We start from the raw sequence: 18,882 nt of genomic DNA on the forward strand, positions 1-18,882 counted from the left end.
AAGCTGGGAGTAACCTGAGCACCACCAGGTATGCCTGCCCCCAATAAACAAAAAATCAACCCAAACCAACAGTCATCTGTGAAATCACCAGTATGAACCTTTACATCCATCCATTGTATTCAGCAAGGGCATGGAGTTCTGCAGTTGATACTTGATTTGCATGTATGAGGCCCTGGCCTCGATTCCCAGCATCACGAAGACAAACTATGTATGGACAGAAGCTTTCCAACATATACCAAGTCCAACAATAGCGCTGTCTTTGTGCTTCCAGGTCTCCCAGAACACAGCCGGGACAGCAAATCCCTGCTTAGAAGAACTGTAGACTCAGAAGACCCAACAGTTTATGTTAAATATGCTGCGCGTATCCTATACTTTCTCTCTCATTTTCCCTAGATTAAGATTCAGAATCTAGACAAAAGAGTTAACAGTCTGAGGAAATCAGGGGTTCAGAGAAAGGTCAAAGGGCTGGAGTATATATTTACTTGGGTTCAGTTCCCAGCACTGCACTGTCCCTTAGAAGCACATGGTCCCCCGACCACCAACAAAACAAATAAAAAGTCAGAACCTTAGCAGAAAGCTGTCTGGCCAAGATCACAAGTTTGAGTAAAGATTAACAACAGTACTATAATCCACCACATGATCCGCATGACCAGGTACCCTGCCTCTGAATTCTTTCAGTTATACATCACTGATTGTCTGACAATAAAGCTATCCATGGATGTCATATTTTAAAATTCTAAATGGGGTGGGGGGAGTGGAGGAGAAAAATAAAATAAAATTCTAAACAATTTTCTCTGTTCTTCACATTTTCTATTTTATACATAATAGATTACTTACAACTTTTTTTTTTTTTTGAGGAAGGGTTTGGGCCACAGACCTCGATGTTCAGGACCTACTCCTGGCTCTGCACTCAGGGATCATTCCTGGCAGTGTTCAGTGCCACGTAGAAGGTTGGCCATAATTACCAGTCATTTTCATATTTTATTTTTGCTTTTTTGGGTCACACCCAGCGATGCACAGGGGTTACTCCTGGTTCATGCACTCAGGAATTACTTCTGGCCGTGCTTGGGGGATCATATGGGATGCTGGGAATCGAACCTGGGTCGGCCGCGTGCGAGGCAAATGCCCTACCCGCTGTGCTATTGCTCCAGGCCCCATTTTCATATTTTAGAAGCTATGTTTTAATCATATGTTGCAAATATTTTCTTCAAACTTCTAGGCTTTGCTTATGGGCTCTTTCTCATGTGTAAGTTAAGATTTTAAGATTTTTTTTATATAAAGTACTTAGTGTTTTTTTTCTTGAATTTTTAAAATTTTTTTTCTAATAAGATTAGAATTTTAGTTTTTTTTCTGAATATCTACTAATATGTGCTCTTTTATTTATTTTTTTGTTTTTTTTTTAATTTTTATTAGTGAAACACCATGAAGTACAGTTGTAGACTTACAAATTTTTGTGCTTAGGTTTCAGTTATACAATGATCGAGTACCCGTCCCTCCACCAGTGCCCATTCTCCACCATCAATGATCCCGGTATTCCTCCCATCCCCCCAACCCCCTCATCCCACCCCGCCTCTGTGGCAGAGCATTCCCTTTTGTTCTCTCTCTCCTTTTGGGTGCTGTGGTTTGCGAAAGAGACACTGAGTGGCAATCATGTTCAGTCTATAGTCTAATAAAGTACCTAGTTTTAAGGGGAGATGATTTGCCTTCCAACTGTTCCTTTGTTTTTTGGAGTTTGTTTGTTTGTTTTTATATTTTGCTTTTTGATAACACCAGGCAACGCTAAGTGTTACTCCTGGCTCTGCACTCAGTGCTCGGGGGAAATTACGCCGGTGCTTAGGGAAATATGTGATTCCAGGGCTCAACCCTGGGTCAGCCACATGCAAGGCAAATGCTCTACCTGCTGTACTAATCATATCACTGCAGCCTGCAAACTTTCTTTTTTTTTTTTTAATACCTATATCTCATTTAATTATTTGTGAAGCAGGAAATCAACCAATTAACCTATAAACTCATTAAGCAGGAATTCCAACTATTCAAGTTTTTCATCAAGTACCAACTATATATCAAGCATTTTTGCTGTTACTGTTCAGACTGCTAGGGATTTAGCTGTGAATAAATTGTTTTTGGAAGGTGGTCACACCCAGAGGTGCTCAGGGGTTAGGGGTACTCCTGGCTCTGAGTTTAGCAATCACACCTGGTTGTGCTCAGAGGACTATATGGGATGCCAGAAATCAAAGCTGGGTCAGTCACATGCAAGGCAAGCATTTCACTCTGCAGTACTATCTCTCTGGCCCCAAGCTGTTAAGAAATTTTCAAATTTTTTTAATTAAATTTTTTGGCAGTGCTAGGCATGGAAAATGGGGACAAAAATCTCTGAACTTACATTTGGGCTAGAAAGGAGATAATGGAAGTTTTTTTTTTAAACAAAACAAAACAAAAAACGTGACAGACAGATGTTTGAATCCTCAAAGGTGGTGGACTGCAGTTTTAAGGAGAGCTTCCAGAAGGTGTTTACTAAAAACATCAAGACTTTAAGGGAGTCTGACAGCAACCTGGCCAGTCTGGGAAAAGGTCTGTGGCACAGCAGGCAGAAAGTAACAGGAGATGAAGAGAAGAAAGGGGTGGCAACCAGACTGATTTGGATCTCACAGCTGAGTTTTCACTCAGAGCAATTTGAAAACAGGGAAAAATTGTATGAGAGTACCTGAATGTCAATTAGATGACTCTAAATGCTCTACTGAAAATCAAAGGGATGGGGGTATAGTGCCGCCAGCAGGTCAATCTGTACCTGTGAGGTGAGTGCATCAGCAGCCTGATGGCGCCTTCAGATTTCCAGATACCCCAAAATTGCTGCTGTGCCTTTGGCCAGACCCCAAAAACTTGGGGCAAAGTTTACCAAGAAAGTAAACGGCCAAAAGTTAGGTATGTGGAAAGACACACCCACAAACCACCTCCAGCTCATCTATATAATTGGAGGCATGGCCTTTCTGGTTCCTGATCGAACTGCTTAATGGCCATGATCCCTGAGACTCAGAACAAATCTCAAAACCCAGAGGCTTTTGGCAGAAATGCGTCTGGTCCCTGCAGTAGGTTACCGGTGCTGGGCCAACCCAGGTGGGAAAGGTTTCGTGCCTTGGCCTGTTCCCCCTGGCAGCCCAGTGGCTGCCATCCTTCAGAGGCCACTGGACAGTCAGATTTGGGCCCCCAGTGACGAGACACGCAGGGCCTCACGGGATGGGGGTGGAGCTGGTCCTGTCTTCCTCACCCCAATGAGACCCCAAGTCATCACCCATGAACGGCCTCTCAGGCTCCTGATCAAGCTGCTTAACGGACTTGATCCCAGAGACTCAGAAACAAATCTCGAAACCCAGTGGCTTTTGGCAGAAATCCCTCCAGATTTAAGTGTTAAAATTTCAGAATTTCAAAATCTCATGGCCCTATTGCAGCCATGCGACATCATATGTTATTCATAACCAGGAATAGAACACAAATTGTCTACTGTTGCCTTTTCAGCAGATCTGAGTGTTGGGTAAAATCTCAAATAATAATGGTGGGTCTGGTGTCGAAATATTGAATGTGATCAAAGTAGAAAGAGAGTAATATGGAAATCATCTACCCCACAGGTAGGGGGAGGGTGTGGGATAGGGGTATACTGGGGTTTTTGGTGGTGGAGAATGGGCACTGGTGAAGGTACGGATGTTTCATTGTATGACCGAGACTTAGACCCGAAAGCTTTGTAACTGCTTTCACAGTGATTCAATAAATAAAATTATAAAAAAATGAAAAAAAAGTAAGGTGGAGTTCATGCACAATTCAATCAGCTAATCAGTGGCTGAATAAATAGCAGTACTCCTACATAAAAAAAAAAAAAGGAAAAGAAAATCAAAGGGAGAAAAGTGAACCGGGAGACCAATTAAGACTCTGCAACAGCAATATAGGCACTGGACGATGATATCTTTCATTTACCTTACATTAGCTGAAATCTTATTATGTTAATCAGTTTAAATCAAGAGTAGAGGGCCAGAGAGAGCTCAATGTGCTGAGTGCTGAGTGCAAGCTTTGCATGTGGAAGACACAGAATCAATCCCTGGCATTACATGGTACCCATAGGAGTGGGAGTAACCCACAGGAAAAGCTGAGAAGCAGGGGCTGGAGCAATAGTACAGTGGGTACAGTGCTTGCAAAGCACCATACTATAAAAGACCTGGGTTTGATCCCTGACATCCCACATGGTCCTCCACACACTACCAGGAGTAATTCCTGAGTGTACAGCCAGGAGGAAACAACTGAACATCACCAGATGTAGTCCAAAAACAAAAACAAAAAAACAAAACAGAACAAACAAAATACTGGGAGCAGCCCTTGAGCATTACTGGGTATAGACCAAATCCCAATAATAACAATAATAATGAATACCGGGGCTGTAGTGATAGTGTGGCAAGTAAGGTAGTTGCTGTGCAAACAGCGGACCTGAGTTTGATCCCCAACGCCATATATATTAGACTCAGCCTACTTTCCACTTGTTCCCCAGGTAACATACCCTGGGCCTGTCCTAACCAAAGAATCTAATCATCCTGGAAACAAGCCAAGAGAACTGGAGTCCTTTCCACGGATTTCCTGTTTTAGAGCTAGAAGAGAAATGGCCTTTAGGGTCACAGTACAGGGAGAATAAGGGCTTGGGCTGCATCAGCCACCATCACTGCCTTGGGGAAAGTATGTCAGTGAGAAGCAGTAAGGGGAAAAGGCACTGATCGAGCCCACTAGAATGGCAGCAGTCATAGTCACTTGCTGCCTAATCACCAAGGCTGGCCTGCTTCCTTGAGACTCTAGCTTCTTAAACTGTGGACTGCATAACTGAAAGCAAAAATTGCAAAAAATCTAGCAACAGTAAACGGTTTCTGAACACACACACACACACACACACACACACACACACACACAAAGACCCAAAACTCATGCAAAATCACACACTTAGACACATTCAAGGTGTTTCTGGTAGTATTTGCCCACACTGCGTTTTTTGGACAAAAAAAGGGGTAGTAAGTAGAAGTGTAAGAAGGTCTGCAGACAGACATATTTTGAAAGTGAATAAATCTTGAAGTTTCTTTCATCAACTGCCAAGTAGCTGCTGACAGGTCACCTTGTCTAAAATGGCTGAAACTAGTGCCCAATTACAATTCATATCCACATATATTTCAGAAATTGGGATATATGACACTCTCCACAAATTAAATGCAAAAATTTCAACAAACAGTTACCCACAACAAACAGGAAAAATTATCTCTAAGTCTGTTCAATATATTCTAGTGTGACATCTTATTTTCCATTTTTTCCCCTTTTCTTTGGCCTCCTCTGAGCATTTCCTCCTACAATCTGGCCTTTGCAAAGTTAGTTTCACAAGTCTACATTCAGAAAGCATCCACAATTACTTTCCATCACTCTGACTATTAAAAGCATGCCAAGTCTCAATGCAATGTGAAATACTGGCTTGTATCTTGGAATGGGAAAAAAAAAAAAAACAGACTTTAGCACAAAAACTGGAGAAACTGAAATAAGGTCTGTAAGGTCTGAGCACTAAACATCCTAGTAAACTAAACAAGAGTTTACTAAGTAAATGATATTGTATCAATATTAATTTCTTAATTTGGATAAACAGACCATAATTATGTGCAGAGGTTAAAAGAAGCAGCTGGGTGAAGAGTACTTAGGATCATAATAATGTAGCACATTACTAGCCCATCTATAAACAAAGATAATTTCAAAATAAGTTTCAAACAAAAGACATGTCAATGAGTTGATATTTCCTTAAAGTAGGGCTTCATATTCACAAACAATAGCTCTTTTGGTTTTGGGAGTTACACCCAGCAGTGCTCTGGGTTTACTCTTGGCTCTGAGCCCAGGAATCACTTCTGGCTGTGTCAGGGAACCACACGGGGTCCTGGTCCTCAGACAGGCTGCACATAAGGCAAGGGCACTGTCCACTGTACTAGCTGTACAACTCCTTTCATTTTTGCTTTGTTTTGTTTTGTTTGGGGAAGGGGGCACACCTGGCAGTGCTCTGGACTTATTTCTGGCTTTGCAATCAGGGACACTCCTGGCAGTGCTTGGGGGACCATATGTGATTCAGGGATTAAAACAAAATAGGCTGCATGCAAGGTAAGCGTCTTACCCCCCTATACTATCTCTCCAGTCCCTCAGAGATAGTATTTTTAAATAAACGGCAACTTATTTTTAAAAAGTTTTTTCTTTCCTTTCCAAATTCAGAATGAAAACCACAATAATTCAAGCAGTAGGATTTTTTTTTCCAGTAGGACTCTTGAGGGCATCTTTATCACCAGCCCTTCCAAAAGCTAGAACATCAGGTGTTGGAGGGTTAAGGTTCTTGCCTTGCATGCAGCAGACCCCAGTTGGATCCCTGGCATGGCATGTGGTCCCTGAGCAATGCCAGAAGTGATCCCTGAGCATGGAGTCAAGAGTAAGTCACAGGGTCCAGAGTGATAGTACAGTGGGTAGGGCGTTTGCCTTGCACACAACTGACTTGGGTTAGATTCCCAGCATCCTATATGGTCCCAAGTAAGCCTTCAGCACTGCAGTATGTGGTCCCAAAACAAAATGAAAAGAACACCAGAAGAGATGTCCCAGAGTGAGAAAACCGTCAAGATACTGAAAGCTATTAATGTTACTGTGCTCACTAAGGGAGAGCAGTGCACCATCATCCCAGGCACAAATGAAAAGACAGACCTTTCAACCCCTGGGCCAGAAACATGCAAACCCAGCAAACCCTTTCAGCCTCTGTAGGCGCTGCACCAAACCTCCCTGGCCATCATCCAAGCAAGTACAAAGGAGGGTGAAGCTTTCACATTTTCAGACATTCAAGGTCATAGCCTTGCTCTGATTTCTGAGCTTTCTTAAGGCAGGGACATCTGCAGTTTGTAGGTCTACAGATCTGTAAAACCAAATCAGAAGCATAAGTATTGGCAACTGGCCAGTAAACATCACCGGAAGATATAATCTGCCTCATGAGGCGTTACTAAAATGCTCTTTGTGGAACTCACTATTGTGAAAACCTGCTTACCAACTAGTTCACAACTGAGTCTTCATTTTCTGCATACCCGTGAAACTGAACACAACCTGGCTTCACCTGCAATTATTCTCTCTTCTTTCAATACACAACTAATGTCAGCAGGGTTTCATAACAAGCTAACAGAACCTCATATTTAGTGAGTGCTGACTATGTGCCAGACACTGATTTAAGCACAAGGGCAAGCAACGTGGAAAATGGCAATTAAAAATATTCCCAGACCTGGGGGCTGAAATGAAAGTACAGCAGGTAGGGTACTTGTTTTGCACTCGCCCAACCCAGGTTCAATCCTCAGCATCCCATGTGGTCCCTGGAGCTCCACTAGGAGTGATTCTTGAGTACAGAGCTAAGAGTAACCCGATCATCGCCAGTGGGGAAAGGAAAAAAAACATGGTCCCAGACCTTTAGAATTTTTTAGGGAGTGGCTGGAGAGATAGTACAGCAAGTAGGGTGCTTGCCTTTCACGTGGCTAACCCGGGTTTGACCCCTGGCACCCCATATGGTCCCCCAACTACTGCAAAGAGTAATTCTGAGTGCAAAGTCACAAGTAATCCCTGAGCATTTCCAGGTATGTCCTGAAAACATTTTAAAAATCTTTTTTTCCAGGAAAAATAAGGTATTTCTTTCTTTCCATTTTCTTTTCTTTCTTGGGGGTGGAGGTTGGGCCACAACAAGCAATGCTCAGGGCTTACTCCTGGTTCTGCACTCAGGGAATTACTCCTGGCAAGCTTGGGGTGCTGGGGATAGAACCAGGGTAGGCTGTACTCAATACAAACGCCTTACCTGCCGTACTATCACTCTGGCCCTGGAAAACAGTTTCTAATAGGTCCCTAACAAGGAAGAAATATCATCTGTACATAGTCTTAGCACAGGAACTCTAAATCAGACTATTTTGCTAGACAACATCTTCCACTGACCTTTTTTTTTAACGTAGGAGTACTGCTATTTATTCAGCTATTGATTAAGCTGATTGAACTGGGCATTAACTCCACTTCCACTGACTTTTTTAAAAACTTTTTTTAAAGTTGTTTGCCATAATTTGTACATTTAATATTCCAATATCAATTCTACCACCATTACACCTACCCACTGGAGCGGATAGCACAGCGGGTAGGGCGTTCGCCTTACACGCGGCCAACATGGCCGACCCGAGTTCGATTCCTCTGCCCCTCTCGGAGAGCCCGGCAAGCTACCGAGAGTATTCGATATGCCAGACACAGTAACAACAAAGTCTCCAATGAAGACGTTACTGGGCCCGCTCGAGCAAATCGACGATCAACGGGAGGGCCTTTACCTTTACCTTTACACCTACCCACTACTGTATTTTGAATGTTTCCACCTAACCTCCAGACCCTGCCTCCAAAGTAGGACCTAATAATTTATTTTTTATTGATTGTTATGAATAATTCACTAAAAATGATGCAAAAAATTTTCCTTAAAAAAAGTGTGTTAAGATTGTTGTATTTCATCCTGAAGTCAGTAAGCCCTTGTATAAGAGATTATTAACATGTTAAAGGTTGAGCCTTGTGTGTGTGTGTGTATATATATACAGAAAAAAGTACACACACACACACACACACACACACACACACACATATACTTTTTTCTTCCTGAGATGGGTTGCCTTCTACTTTACACCTCATCAAATTTCCACTGACTTGTTAATAGAAGGTGCACAGAAGGTCAAACTTCAAGACTATACATGTAGAAGTCTTTATCCTCTCCTCACTCTGCCTGAGAATTTTGTTAGGATAGAGAAATCTGGGTGGGAATTCCTTTCTCTTCTGAAGACATTGCTAGCTCTACTATCTTCTAATTCCCAATTTTGCTAACAGCCCATGATTTCAAACCCTATCTATATGATTTTCAGATATTTTATTATATATATATATATTTTTGGTGTTTTGGGTCACAAACAGCAATGCTTGGGGTTACTCGTGGCTCTGCACTCAGAGATCACTCCTGACAGTGCTCAGTGGATCATAAGGGATGCTGGGAATTGAACCAAGTCTATACCATGCAAGGCAAATGCCTTATCTGCTATACTATTTCTCTGGCCCCTGCAGATACTCTTTTTGTCTTCATAATGCTCAACAATGTTAGGATGCTGTCCCTGGCATCGACTTTTAAAAAAGTGATTGGGCTAAATTGTGACAGTGTACTTTTAATCTAGAATCTCATGCACTTTGGTTTTGAGAATTTTTTTTTCTTTTTGGGTCACACCCGGCGATGCACAGGGGTTACTCCTGGCTTTGCATTCAGGAATTACTCCTGGCGGTGCTCTGGGGACCATATGGGACACTGGGAATCGAACCAGGGTTGGTCGCGTGCAAGGCAAATGCCCTACCCGCTGTGCTACTGCTCCAGTCCCTGAGAATTTTTATGGTCATTAAAAAAAAAAAATTGGGGCTGGAGAGATAGCACAGCGGGTAGGGCATTTGTACGCGACTGACCCGGGTTCGATTCCCAGCATCCCATATGGTCCCCTGAGCCCGCAGGGAGTAACTCCTGAGCGCAGAGCCAGGAGTAACCCATGCATTGCTGGGTGTGACTCAAAAAAAGCAAAAAAAAAAAAAAAAAAAAGTCCTGGGGCTAGAGTAGAGAGAGAGTACAGCAGAAAAGGCCTTCACCTTGCACACAGCCAACCCAGGTTCAACCCCAGCACCACAAATGGTTCTCTAAGCACCGCCAGGAGTGCTCCCTGAGCACAGAGCCAGGAATATACCCTGAGCATTGCCACATGTGACCAAAAAAAAAATTCCTTCATGTCACGAAACAATAATCACCCATAACTCCTTAAATCTACACAGACCTCTGGGTCATTCATACCTCCTCATTCCCTAGAGACAATGGCTGCAGATTGTCTCTGTATTTTGCTACCGACTCCTTAGTTCACGATAATCTCATTATGCACCAACATAATCTTTCCTCTCAGCTCTTTCCTTTACTCTGGTCTTCCAACATGTGACTGACTATATGGCCCCATGTGTCTCCCCCTGCATAGTCCAAGGGGGCTATAGATGAAAATCACATAAATGGGGAACCACAGCATGAGATAAAAGGCCAACCTGTAGGATGTACATCCACAGGGAGGAAACAAGGTTGGAAGGGGTTACAATCAGCAAAAGGTCTATCCTACCTCAGCCCCTCCCGCCTACACTGTCCACCTGAAGCAGATCCACATAAAGGGAAAGCACAGAGCCGTGCTAACTGGATTTCTTCATCTTTTCTTTGGTTTTTGGGCCACACTTAGTGACTCAAAAGGGGCTTACTCCTAGCTTTGTGTTCAAGGATCACTCCTGGCAAAGCTTGGGAGACCATATGGAGTGCCAAGGATTGAACTTGGGTTGGCCGTGGGCAAGGCAAATGCCTAGCCACCAAACTATTGCTCTGCCCCCTAATCTCTTAAATTTAGGACAACACACACAAATAGATACTAGTATTGTATGACAATCTAAGATGTTTCCTTATTCGACTAACTACTATCGACTAACTACTACTTTTTCTTTATTCAGGGGTTGGGCTTGGGCCTTGCCCAGTTTTGCTCAGGGACTACACCTGGTGTGATGCTTGGTGGTTGCTCCTTGCGGTGCTCAGGGGATCATGTGATATTAGCGATCAGACCTTATTCTGCTCAGGTATCATTTCTGGTGGTGCTCAGGGGACCATAAGGGTGCTGAGGATTGAAGCCGGGTTGGCTGCATGCAATTCAAGTGCCCTACCGGTTGTATTATCTCTCCGGTGCTCCCACTCTCTTAAACTTTTACAGATTCTTTCTCTTCAAACATTCAACACCTCCCTGTACTTCATTTTTAGCTGAGGACCTTCTTTTTGTGTGTGCTAGTTAATATTCCAACACCAAATCCAGGGCCACCTAGAAGTAAGGCATGAACTATACCACCAAGGTAAACTAGGAAGAGAAGATCCATCTTCTACAACTAATGCTTCAGCATTTGGGTCCAGGAACTGTCTATTGACACATACAGTTTGAGATAGACATTCAGTTTTGTCCTAGATCTCATCTAATTTCACCCACTCAAGGACTTTACACCCCGACCCCTAAGTGCAATTGTCAGTCATTTCTCTATTACCTCATTAATTTCTTTTTCTGTACTCCATCATTCCACAAAGAAACACGTCATGTCTGCCAACTTACAAACAAAAGAAACTATCATATTTTATGCCCTTTCAGTTACAGGCATGTTACTCTGCTCTTCCTTAAATAATTCTTGTTTTTGTGGGGTAGAGAACTCACTCTGTAGTTCTTAGGGCTTATTCCTGACTCTGTGTTCAGGGATCACTCCTGGGAATACTCAGGGGAGCATCTACAGTGCAGATTAAAACTGGATCAGTTACATGCAAGACTGGCACTTAAGTACCTGTACTATCTCTCTGGCTCCTTTAATAGTTCCTGAAAAGCAGAGCTACTGGAGCTGGTAGGATAGTACAAAGGCTAAGGTGCTTACCTTGCACATGGCCAAACCCAAGTTAGATCCTCAGCACTATATATAGTTCCCTGAGCGCCACCAGAAGAGATCCCTAAGCACAGAGTCAGGAGAAAACTCCTGAGCATTGCTAGATGTGGCCACAAAACACACACAAACACACACACACAGAGCAGGAGTCATCAGCATGATGTCAGCATGATGGATGATCTTCCTAGTCCCAATCTTTTTCAGAATTTCAGACTAATACATTAATACTTTCAACTGACTATCCAATAGCTCCACTTGAACTGGCAAATGTCTATTAGGCAATTCAAAATAGACAAGAGTAAAACTGAAACTGCTCCTGATATTCGGAATTAATAATTCCATTCCTTTAATAGCAAAGTCGAAAATCAACCAAGCTTCCTTCGGTCAGCGTTCCTTCTGCCCTATTCCTCAGGGCCTCTTTTTCACCTCTCTATGTTAAGATTTTCACTCTTTTCTATCTCTTTCTACTTACAAAAGAACTCTCTGGGGGCAAGGGCCTGTCTCAACCACCTGATTCCACAGTACCTAGAACAGTAGGGTTGGATTATTTCTATAAAGAGGCAGAGAAACTTACATTGTTAAACAAGTCTCAAGCAGAAATAGACACCCTACAGGAAAAGATTTCAAAGTAGAAAAGTGTAACTTAGTTCTTTCCACTGGCTCCTGTCAGCATTGTTACTGGTAATTATTCTAAAATCTTAGAGACCTGAAACAACATCTAACTCTAGTTCACTCTGCATGTCAGTCACAGGTCACCGGAGGGGAGGCTTCCTTTGGGTCAAGATGGATAAAAGAACCAAGGGTCACCCTAACAGAGGGAAGGATTTGCAAGTGCATAGAACAGCTCTTACGGAGACTACATATATATATATATCATTCCCATGAACATTTCACTGACCCAAAGTCACTCACAGGGAAATTCTCAACTTCAAGGGAGTAAGCAAACACAATTCCTCATGTCTAGGAGGAAGAAACCAAATATATCTTAAGATAGCCTGAGGGGGGTAGAGGGATAATACAAGGTTAAGGCACTTGCCTTACAGCTAGCCAATCCTAGTTCCATCCCAGGTACCACATTGATCTTGAGCACTGCCAGGAGTGAGATCAGAGCTAGGAGACCTAGCACATACTCATGGATACACACCCTTCCAGAATGAAACACACTCTCTCTCTTCTCTCTCTCTTAAAATGGTTTCAAGACCTAGCAACAATGTTTTAATCTCCATTCCTCATCTGTGAACTCAACACCATTGCTAGGAGAAAAACACAAAGCACACACTTGCAAAGCACTATCTATGGGCTTTCAGAATGCAACTTCACCAGTTAGGCCTGCCTCTTTCATCACTCAGGAATCACAGTGCAGTAGGAGCCAAGTACCAGTGACAGGAAAAGTGCTAGTTTGAAATGTGCCAGAAATATTCTGTGTCAAAACAGGTAAAGGCTTGAATAGATAAGAAAAGCATGCTCTATTATGTTGGGGAGGGGGCAGAAATGGAGGTGGACTGGAGTGAGGGGGGAGTTGGAGAAATTTCTCTAGATTTTTTTTTAACCAATGTTACAGGCTTTGGAGTTCAGCCTAACTTTGTCTACAATAAGAGAAATTTTGCTCAAACCACTGGATGGAAGATTCAAAGTTTGGGTACCACTAAAAGCCAAAATTAATTTTTAAACCTAGAAGCACCACTTTTAAGAAATATTGGTATATTGCCAAACTATTAAATAAGAAAGACAATTACATAGAGGTGAATTTTACTGGGGAAAGGTTTTTTTGTTTTTGTTTGGGGGCCATAGCTAGGGGTGCTAAGGGTTTATTCCTGGGTCTGCACTCAGGGATCACCCCTGGCAGGATGGCTCAGGGGATCATAAGAGGTACAGGGGATTGAACCTGGGAAGGCTGGCAAGTGCCTTACCCACTATACTATGTCTCCAGTCCCAAGGTTTTTCCTAAGGTCTCAAATGCATCAAGCTCAAAACTCTGGTACGCACCCTGCATTTATAGAGTATAGATTTAATGGATGGGTGCTCCAAGTAGTTAAATTTTCTGTATAATTTCTTTTCTATGCACAGTTCAAATACTTTCTAACAGTGAAACTACCTGCTTGTTACCATAAACAACTAAACCCTTGGAACCGTAAAGCTCACAAGAATTCATATTAAGGGTGCTGGTGAGACAGTACAGGGGTTAAGAACTCTTGCCTTGTCCTGCAGGCATATGATCCCCCAGAATCCAGGAATGATCCCAGAGCAGAGCTGAGAAGGAGCCTTGAGCATTGCTGGGTGTAACCCCACTCTCCCCCTTCCACCCCCCCAACCCCCTCCCCCCACCCCTCCCCCAACAAAACCTCAACAGTAAGAAAATAAAGCACACAATTTTAAAAAATTCTATTAAGGGAAGATCAGTTTAAACATCAACTGCTTAATAAGAAGTGAATTAGGACACCTAAGTGCAACTCTGAGAATTTAGTCCCACCTTCCCGTTCTTTATTCATTCAACAAACATGCATTCCTTGCTGGGATAAGAAAAAGGAATAACAGATTGTAAGAGGGTTTTGTGAATTCCTCCTTGCTCTCCACAAACCTGGTCTAGCTAGAACAATACAGAACAAGGACTGAGTCAGAAACACAATGCCTCGAGTACTATACGGATACAGGAGCAGCAGCGTTAAGCAAGTCGCACATCTCTTCTCTTGGAAAATAGACCGTATTTGCTGTGCTTTGTGGCTACAAAAAAAAAAAAAAGGCAGGCAGGCAGACGAGCAAGCATGCAAGCAAACAAACAAAAAAAACCCTCATCTGGCTTAATGACAGTTTATTTCTTTTTTCTCTCTCCCCCCCTCCATCATTAGAACCAGCTCCGCGGCAAACAATGCCCAGAATATCAAGGTCAGCCCCAAAGGCGCAGGGAAGAGAAATCGGAACCGGATCCTCCTAAATCGGAAGGGGGTAGGTGGGGGGGGGGGGGGGGTGGCGTGAGAGTCCTCCCGCGAGTCTCATCACCGTTTTCGGGCGTCCTGGGTCTCCTTTCCCGGCCCACCCAGTCCCTTTTCCCTCCTGCACCCCCACCCCTAAGGACCGCCACTCCTCCCCAACCAAGCTCCCCATTGTGGAGTCAAGGATGCGTCGCCGCAGGCGGGGGCGCGGGGTGGGGGTGGGGGGGCGCGCGCCGCGGGGAGCGCTGTCAGCTTGCGCGTGGCGTGTGGGGGCCGAGGAGGGGACCGGGTGGGTGTGCCCCGGGGAAGTCGCCGCCGAGGGGCAGGGCTCCCAGGGTGCACTGTCGGGGGGGGGAGGAAGCTTCGTGGGGGAGGCGCGTTTGGGGGTCCGGTGCCGGGCCGCTATTGTACGTGCGTGGGGGAAGGGAGGGCTCCCGGGAGGAAACGTCCCAGGGGGGCGCCCGACGCGCGAGTCCTCAGCCGGGGCGCCGTGCTCTGGGAGGGGAGTCGCGGCCGTATACGCTTCTCGGCACGGCGACGGTCGCTGCGGGAACCGCTCGCGGAGTGGAGCGGGGAAGCCATGTCGGGCCACGCCCTGCGGCGGGCGCCGTCGCGGACCCCGCCCGCCAGCCCGTCCGCGCCCCCCCGGCCCCGCGCCCGCCTTACCTGACGGAGGGCGACGGGCGGCCCGGGCCGCCGGGGGCGCGCGCGCGCGGCAGCCCCAGCCGGTGCGTGGGGAACGCGTCCATGGCGGCGGCGGCGGCGAGCGGCGGAGCGCGGCGCGGCCACCGTGAGGGTCGCCCAGGCCGGCGGGGGCCACTGCCGAGGCCGGGCGGGGCGGGGGGCGCGGCGGGGCGGGGGGCGGAGCCGGGCGCGCGCAAAAGGAGCACGGGCGTCGGGGGGGGGCGTTGCGGGGCCGCGGCGGGGAGGGGGCGGGCTGGGGCCGCAGGCTGGCGGCGTCGCGGAGCCGGGCCGAGCCTCGGGAGCGCCGGTTCCCGCAGGGAGGCCGAACTGGGCGCCCCACGACCCGCTTCTCTGGAGCTGAAGCGCCGACGGGGATTCTCTGACGCGCCCCCGGCCACGCACTCGGACGCGCCGGGGCGGGGCCGGGGCACGCCCCGCCCCTCAGGCCCCGCCCCTCCTACCGCCCGGCGGGCCTGGGCACGCCCCGCCCCACTCAGGCCCCGCCCCTCCCACGCCCCGCCTCGAAGACCCCGCCCCCGCAGGCACCGCCCCTCCCGGCCGCCGGGCTCCGGCCTGCTGCGACGTCCGCGGTGGCTCGTCTCCCGGGTCCCCGTCTCGCCTCCCCCGGTTCCTAATCCTTTTCTTCCCCACGTTGCAAACCCTCAGCGGAACCCTCCCAGGCCCTGCCCGCGCGCGCCCGGACGGACTGTGAGGATTCCCGTAGGATCCCTGTGCCCCTCCTCACCGTTTCAGATCCTGGCTCGACCCCTTTGCGTACCCCAAACTTCATCCCACCAGCTTTAGTGTTCTAGCGTTGGAAACCGGGGCAATATTCCCGTTTGTTACACGGTCACCGCACATTCCGTCTACGTACCGGACGGGTTGTATTTTGATGGTTGGGGCGGAGGAAGGAGGCGGGCCACGCCCGGTGGTGCTCCGCTCAGGGGCTACTCCCATCTCAGTCCTGGGAGACCCTGGGGTGCCAGGGGACCACCCAGGGCTCCTATAAGCGAAACATCCGCTCCAGCCCTTGGAGCTATCTCCTTGCCGGCTTTTTTAAATATACATATGTATATTTTTTTTTTATAGAAGTAACAATGCATTGTAAGTTTCAGATGTGATCCACTGAAAATCAGTACATGTTACGTTCATTACCATTTGTCACTATTTGCCCACTCTCCTGTCACCATCCATTCTGGAAACTAATTGGTCTTATGGTCCAAAATAATTTTTAAAATTGTAATTCACCTCTTCCCTCCCCTCCCCCTTATCTTATATATGAGTAAAATAAGTTTTCCTGGTGTATTTTAATAACTTTGTCCTGCATTCTGCATTAACTTCGACAAGATGCTTTAAAAAAAATTTACCCATCAAATGGCTATTTTTCTGCAGGAGAATTTCGCTCAAATCACTTCATTGGCAACCCTTGCTGGAAATAACTACATTCACAATATTTATGGCTTATCCAGATTTAGCTGAGGGAAGATACACAGAAGGGGCTATAAGTGAAAAACGCTCGTTTTTGCTATTGAAGAAAGGAAACGTGTGATTTTTGTCTCGCGTTCCAAGCCGGGAACGACCCCCATTATCTAGGGATAGCGTCACATCAGTACTCGGACTTTGAAAATCAGCCAATCAACGCCCGCCTCTCTACAGGGCTTCAGAAAAATTAGCCAGTAAACAACAGCTTCACTCCGGTTACTATGCGGCTGAAAGTGAATGGATCAATGACAGCCCCAAGCTACTGAAAGCCAACCAATCGCGGACGGTGCCAGGCGCCAACAATAGCCAATCAGCAAGTACCTGGCACCAGGGTCCATGTTCCGAAAGTAAACGGGTCCTCTGCAGCTTATACTGTTAGACCGCTGTAACTGAGCTGAAAGCTGACCCATCGCTTGCAGCTTCCCAAAATACAGCGTAAAATCAGGCGTAGCTCTGTTTCTGGAAACTTCCCTGCAAATACAGATCGCCTTTGCCGGCTAACGAGGAATTCTAGTCTTACCCCAACCCTCACCCCCACCCACTCCATCATACACTGAGTTCAACTCTCAATATCCAACTCCCATTTACCATTTGGAGTTCGGATTTAAAGCAATCCAAGGATAGAGTCACATATGTTTTTCTATATATTCTGTTGTTTTGTTCCCGGCGGTACACCCAGCTGTGCTCAGGGATCACCCCAGGGGGTGCTCCCTGGGACCCATGGAAATGAGAAGGCTGTGAGCAAGGCAAGCAAGTGCTTTACCGTATTGTACTGTTTCTCTGGTCCTCACATTCTTTTTCAAAGGAGGCGGTGGTTGCTATTAACTTGCTACTAAAAATATATATGTATTTTTACAATTCTATAAGTATATTCACAGACATGTGCCATGACCACCACAACTGATTTAAGAACACCCATCATACCAACACAAACACAAAAACCCTATACCTCTTAGCACTCATTCCTCCATTTGTTTTCAACCAGCCATTTCTCTTTACACATGGATTTGCTTTTTTATTTAAGGGAACATTTCATATAAAAGAACTACATAATGGACTTACTATCTCATTCTTACTTTGGACAAAATGGCAGGCTACCAAATGTAACCTGCCCACACGGCAGTCTCGCAAACTCCCTTTGGTGTACCCAATATGCCAAATACCAGTAACAATGATGGGTCTCATTCTCCTAACCCTGAAAGAGCCTTTAATATCGCACTTTTTAAAAAACCTCAGGGCTAGGAGGAAGGAGACATTACTGGGGTCTGCTCGAGGCAATCGACGAACAACAGGATGGTCATGATCCTCGTGATAATGGACTAGAAAGATAGTACAGAGGTGTAACTCTTGCCTTCACGCAGTGAGTCCTGTTCCCAGTTTTTTTTACTACTTTTACAATACTGATATGAATATTCATATATGTGTGGATATATTTTGCAGAGATATATATTTTCAATCTCCAGTTGTATAACTGGGAGCTGGAGTGATAACACAACGGGTAGGGCATTTGCCTTGCACGCAGCTCACCCAGCCAACCCAGTGTGGATTCCTCCACCCCTCTTGGAAAGCTGAGAGTATCTCACCCCCATGGCAAAGCCTGGCAAGCTACTAGTGATATATTCGACATGCCAAACACAGTAATAAGTGTCACAATGGAGACGTTACTGGGTCCGCTGGAGCAAATAGATGAACAATGGTAGTACAGTGACAGTTATATAACTAGGTTTGGAATTGCTGGGTCATATGAGAAGTTGATGTTTAATTTTTTGAGAAATTTCTAAACTTCTTCAAATTCTATCTTTTACATGCCCACCAACAGCAAATGGGAGGTCTAATTTCTCCACATCCTTGCCAACACTCACTGTTGTTTTACAAAAGGTATTCTCCTGAGTGTGAAATGGCATGTGGTTGGGTTCATATTTCCCTATAGTTGATTAATTTGAGCATCTTTTCATGTACTTATTAGCCATTTGTATATCTGTTTTGGTTTGGGGGGTTTTCTGGGGGGAGGGTCACACCCAGCAGTACTCAGCCAGCAGATTCCTGGTTCTGTGCTTAGGAATCACATTTGGTGGGGCTCAGGGAACTATATGTGGTAGGGAACAAACCCAGGTCAGCCAGTGTGCAAGGCGAATGTCCTACCCACTGTACTATATCTCTGAAACCTTGCATACCTTTATTGAATATATGTCTCTTAATATCTTTTGTCTATTTTTATTGTGTTGTCATT

At 45.6% G+C, this 18,882-nt stretch overlaps 1 protein-coding gene across 1 annotated transcript in view; it reads right to left on the reverse strand.

Moving 5' to 3' along the window:
- Positions 1–15,316, reverse strand: part of DNAAF9 (dynein axonemal assembly factor 9) — a 125,946-nt gene extending 110,630 nt beyond the window's left edge. Inside the window, exon 1 of the mRNA XM_056121428.1 lies at positions 15,153–15,316. Coding sequence (XP_055977403.1) covers positions 15,153–15,235 — 83 coding nt within the window. The 5' untranslated portion in view covers positions 15,236–15,316. The remainder of the gene's footprint in view (positions 1–15,152) is intronic.
- Between the last annotated feature and the right edge of the window lie 3,566 nt (positions 15,317–18,882).

The sequence above is a fragment of the Sorex fumeus genome, unplaced genomic scaffold (assembly GCF_029834395.1).
Source record: "Sorex fumeus unplaced genomic scaffold, SorFum_2.1 ptg000044l, whole genome shotgun sequence".
Taxonomy (NCBI): domain Eukaryota; kingdom Metazoa; phylum Chordata; class Mammalia; order Eulipotyphla; family Soricidae; genus Sorex; species Sorex fumeus.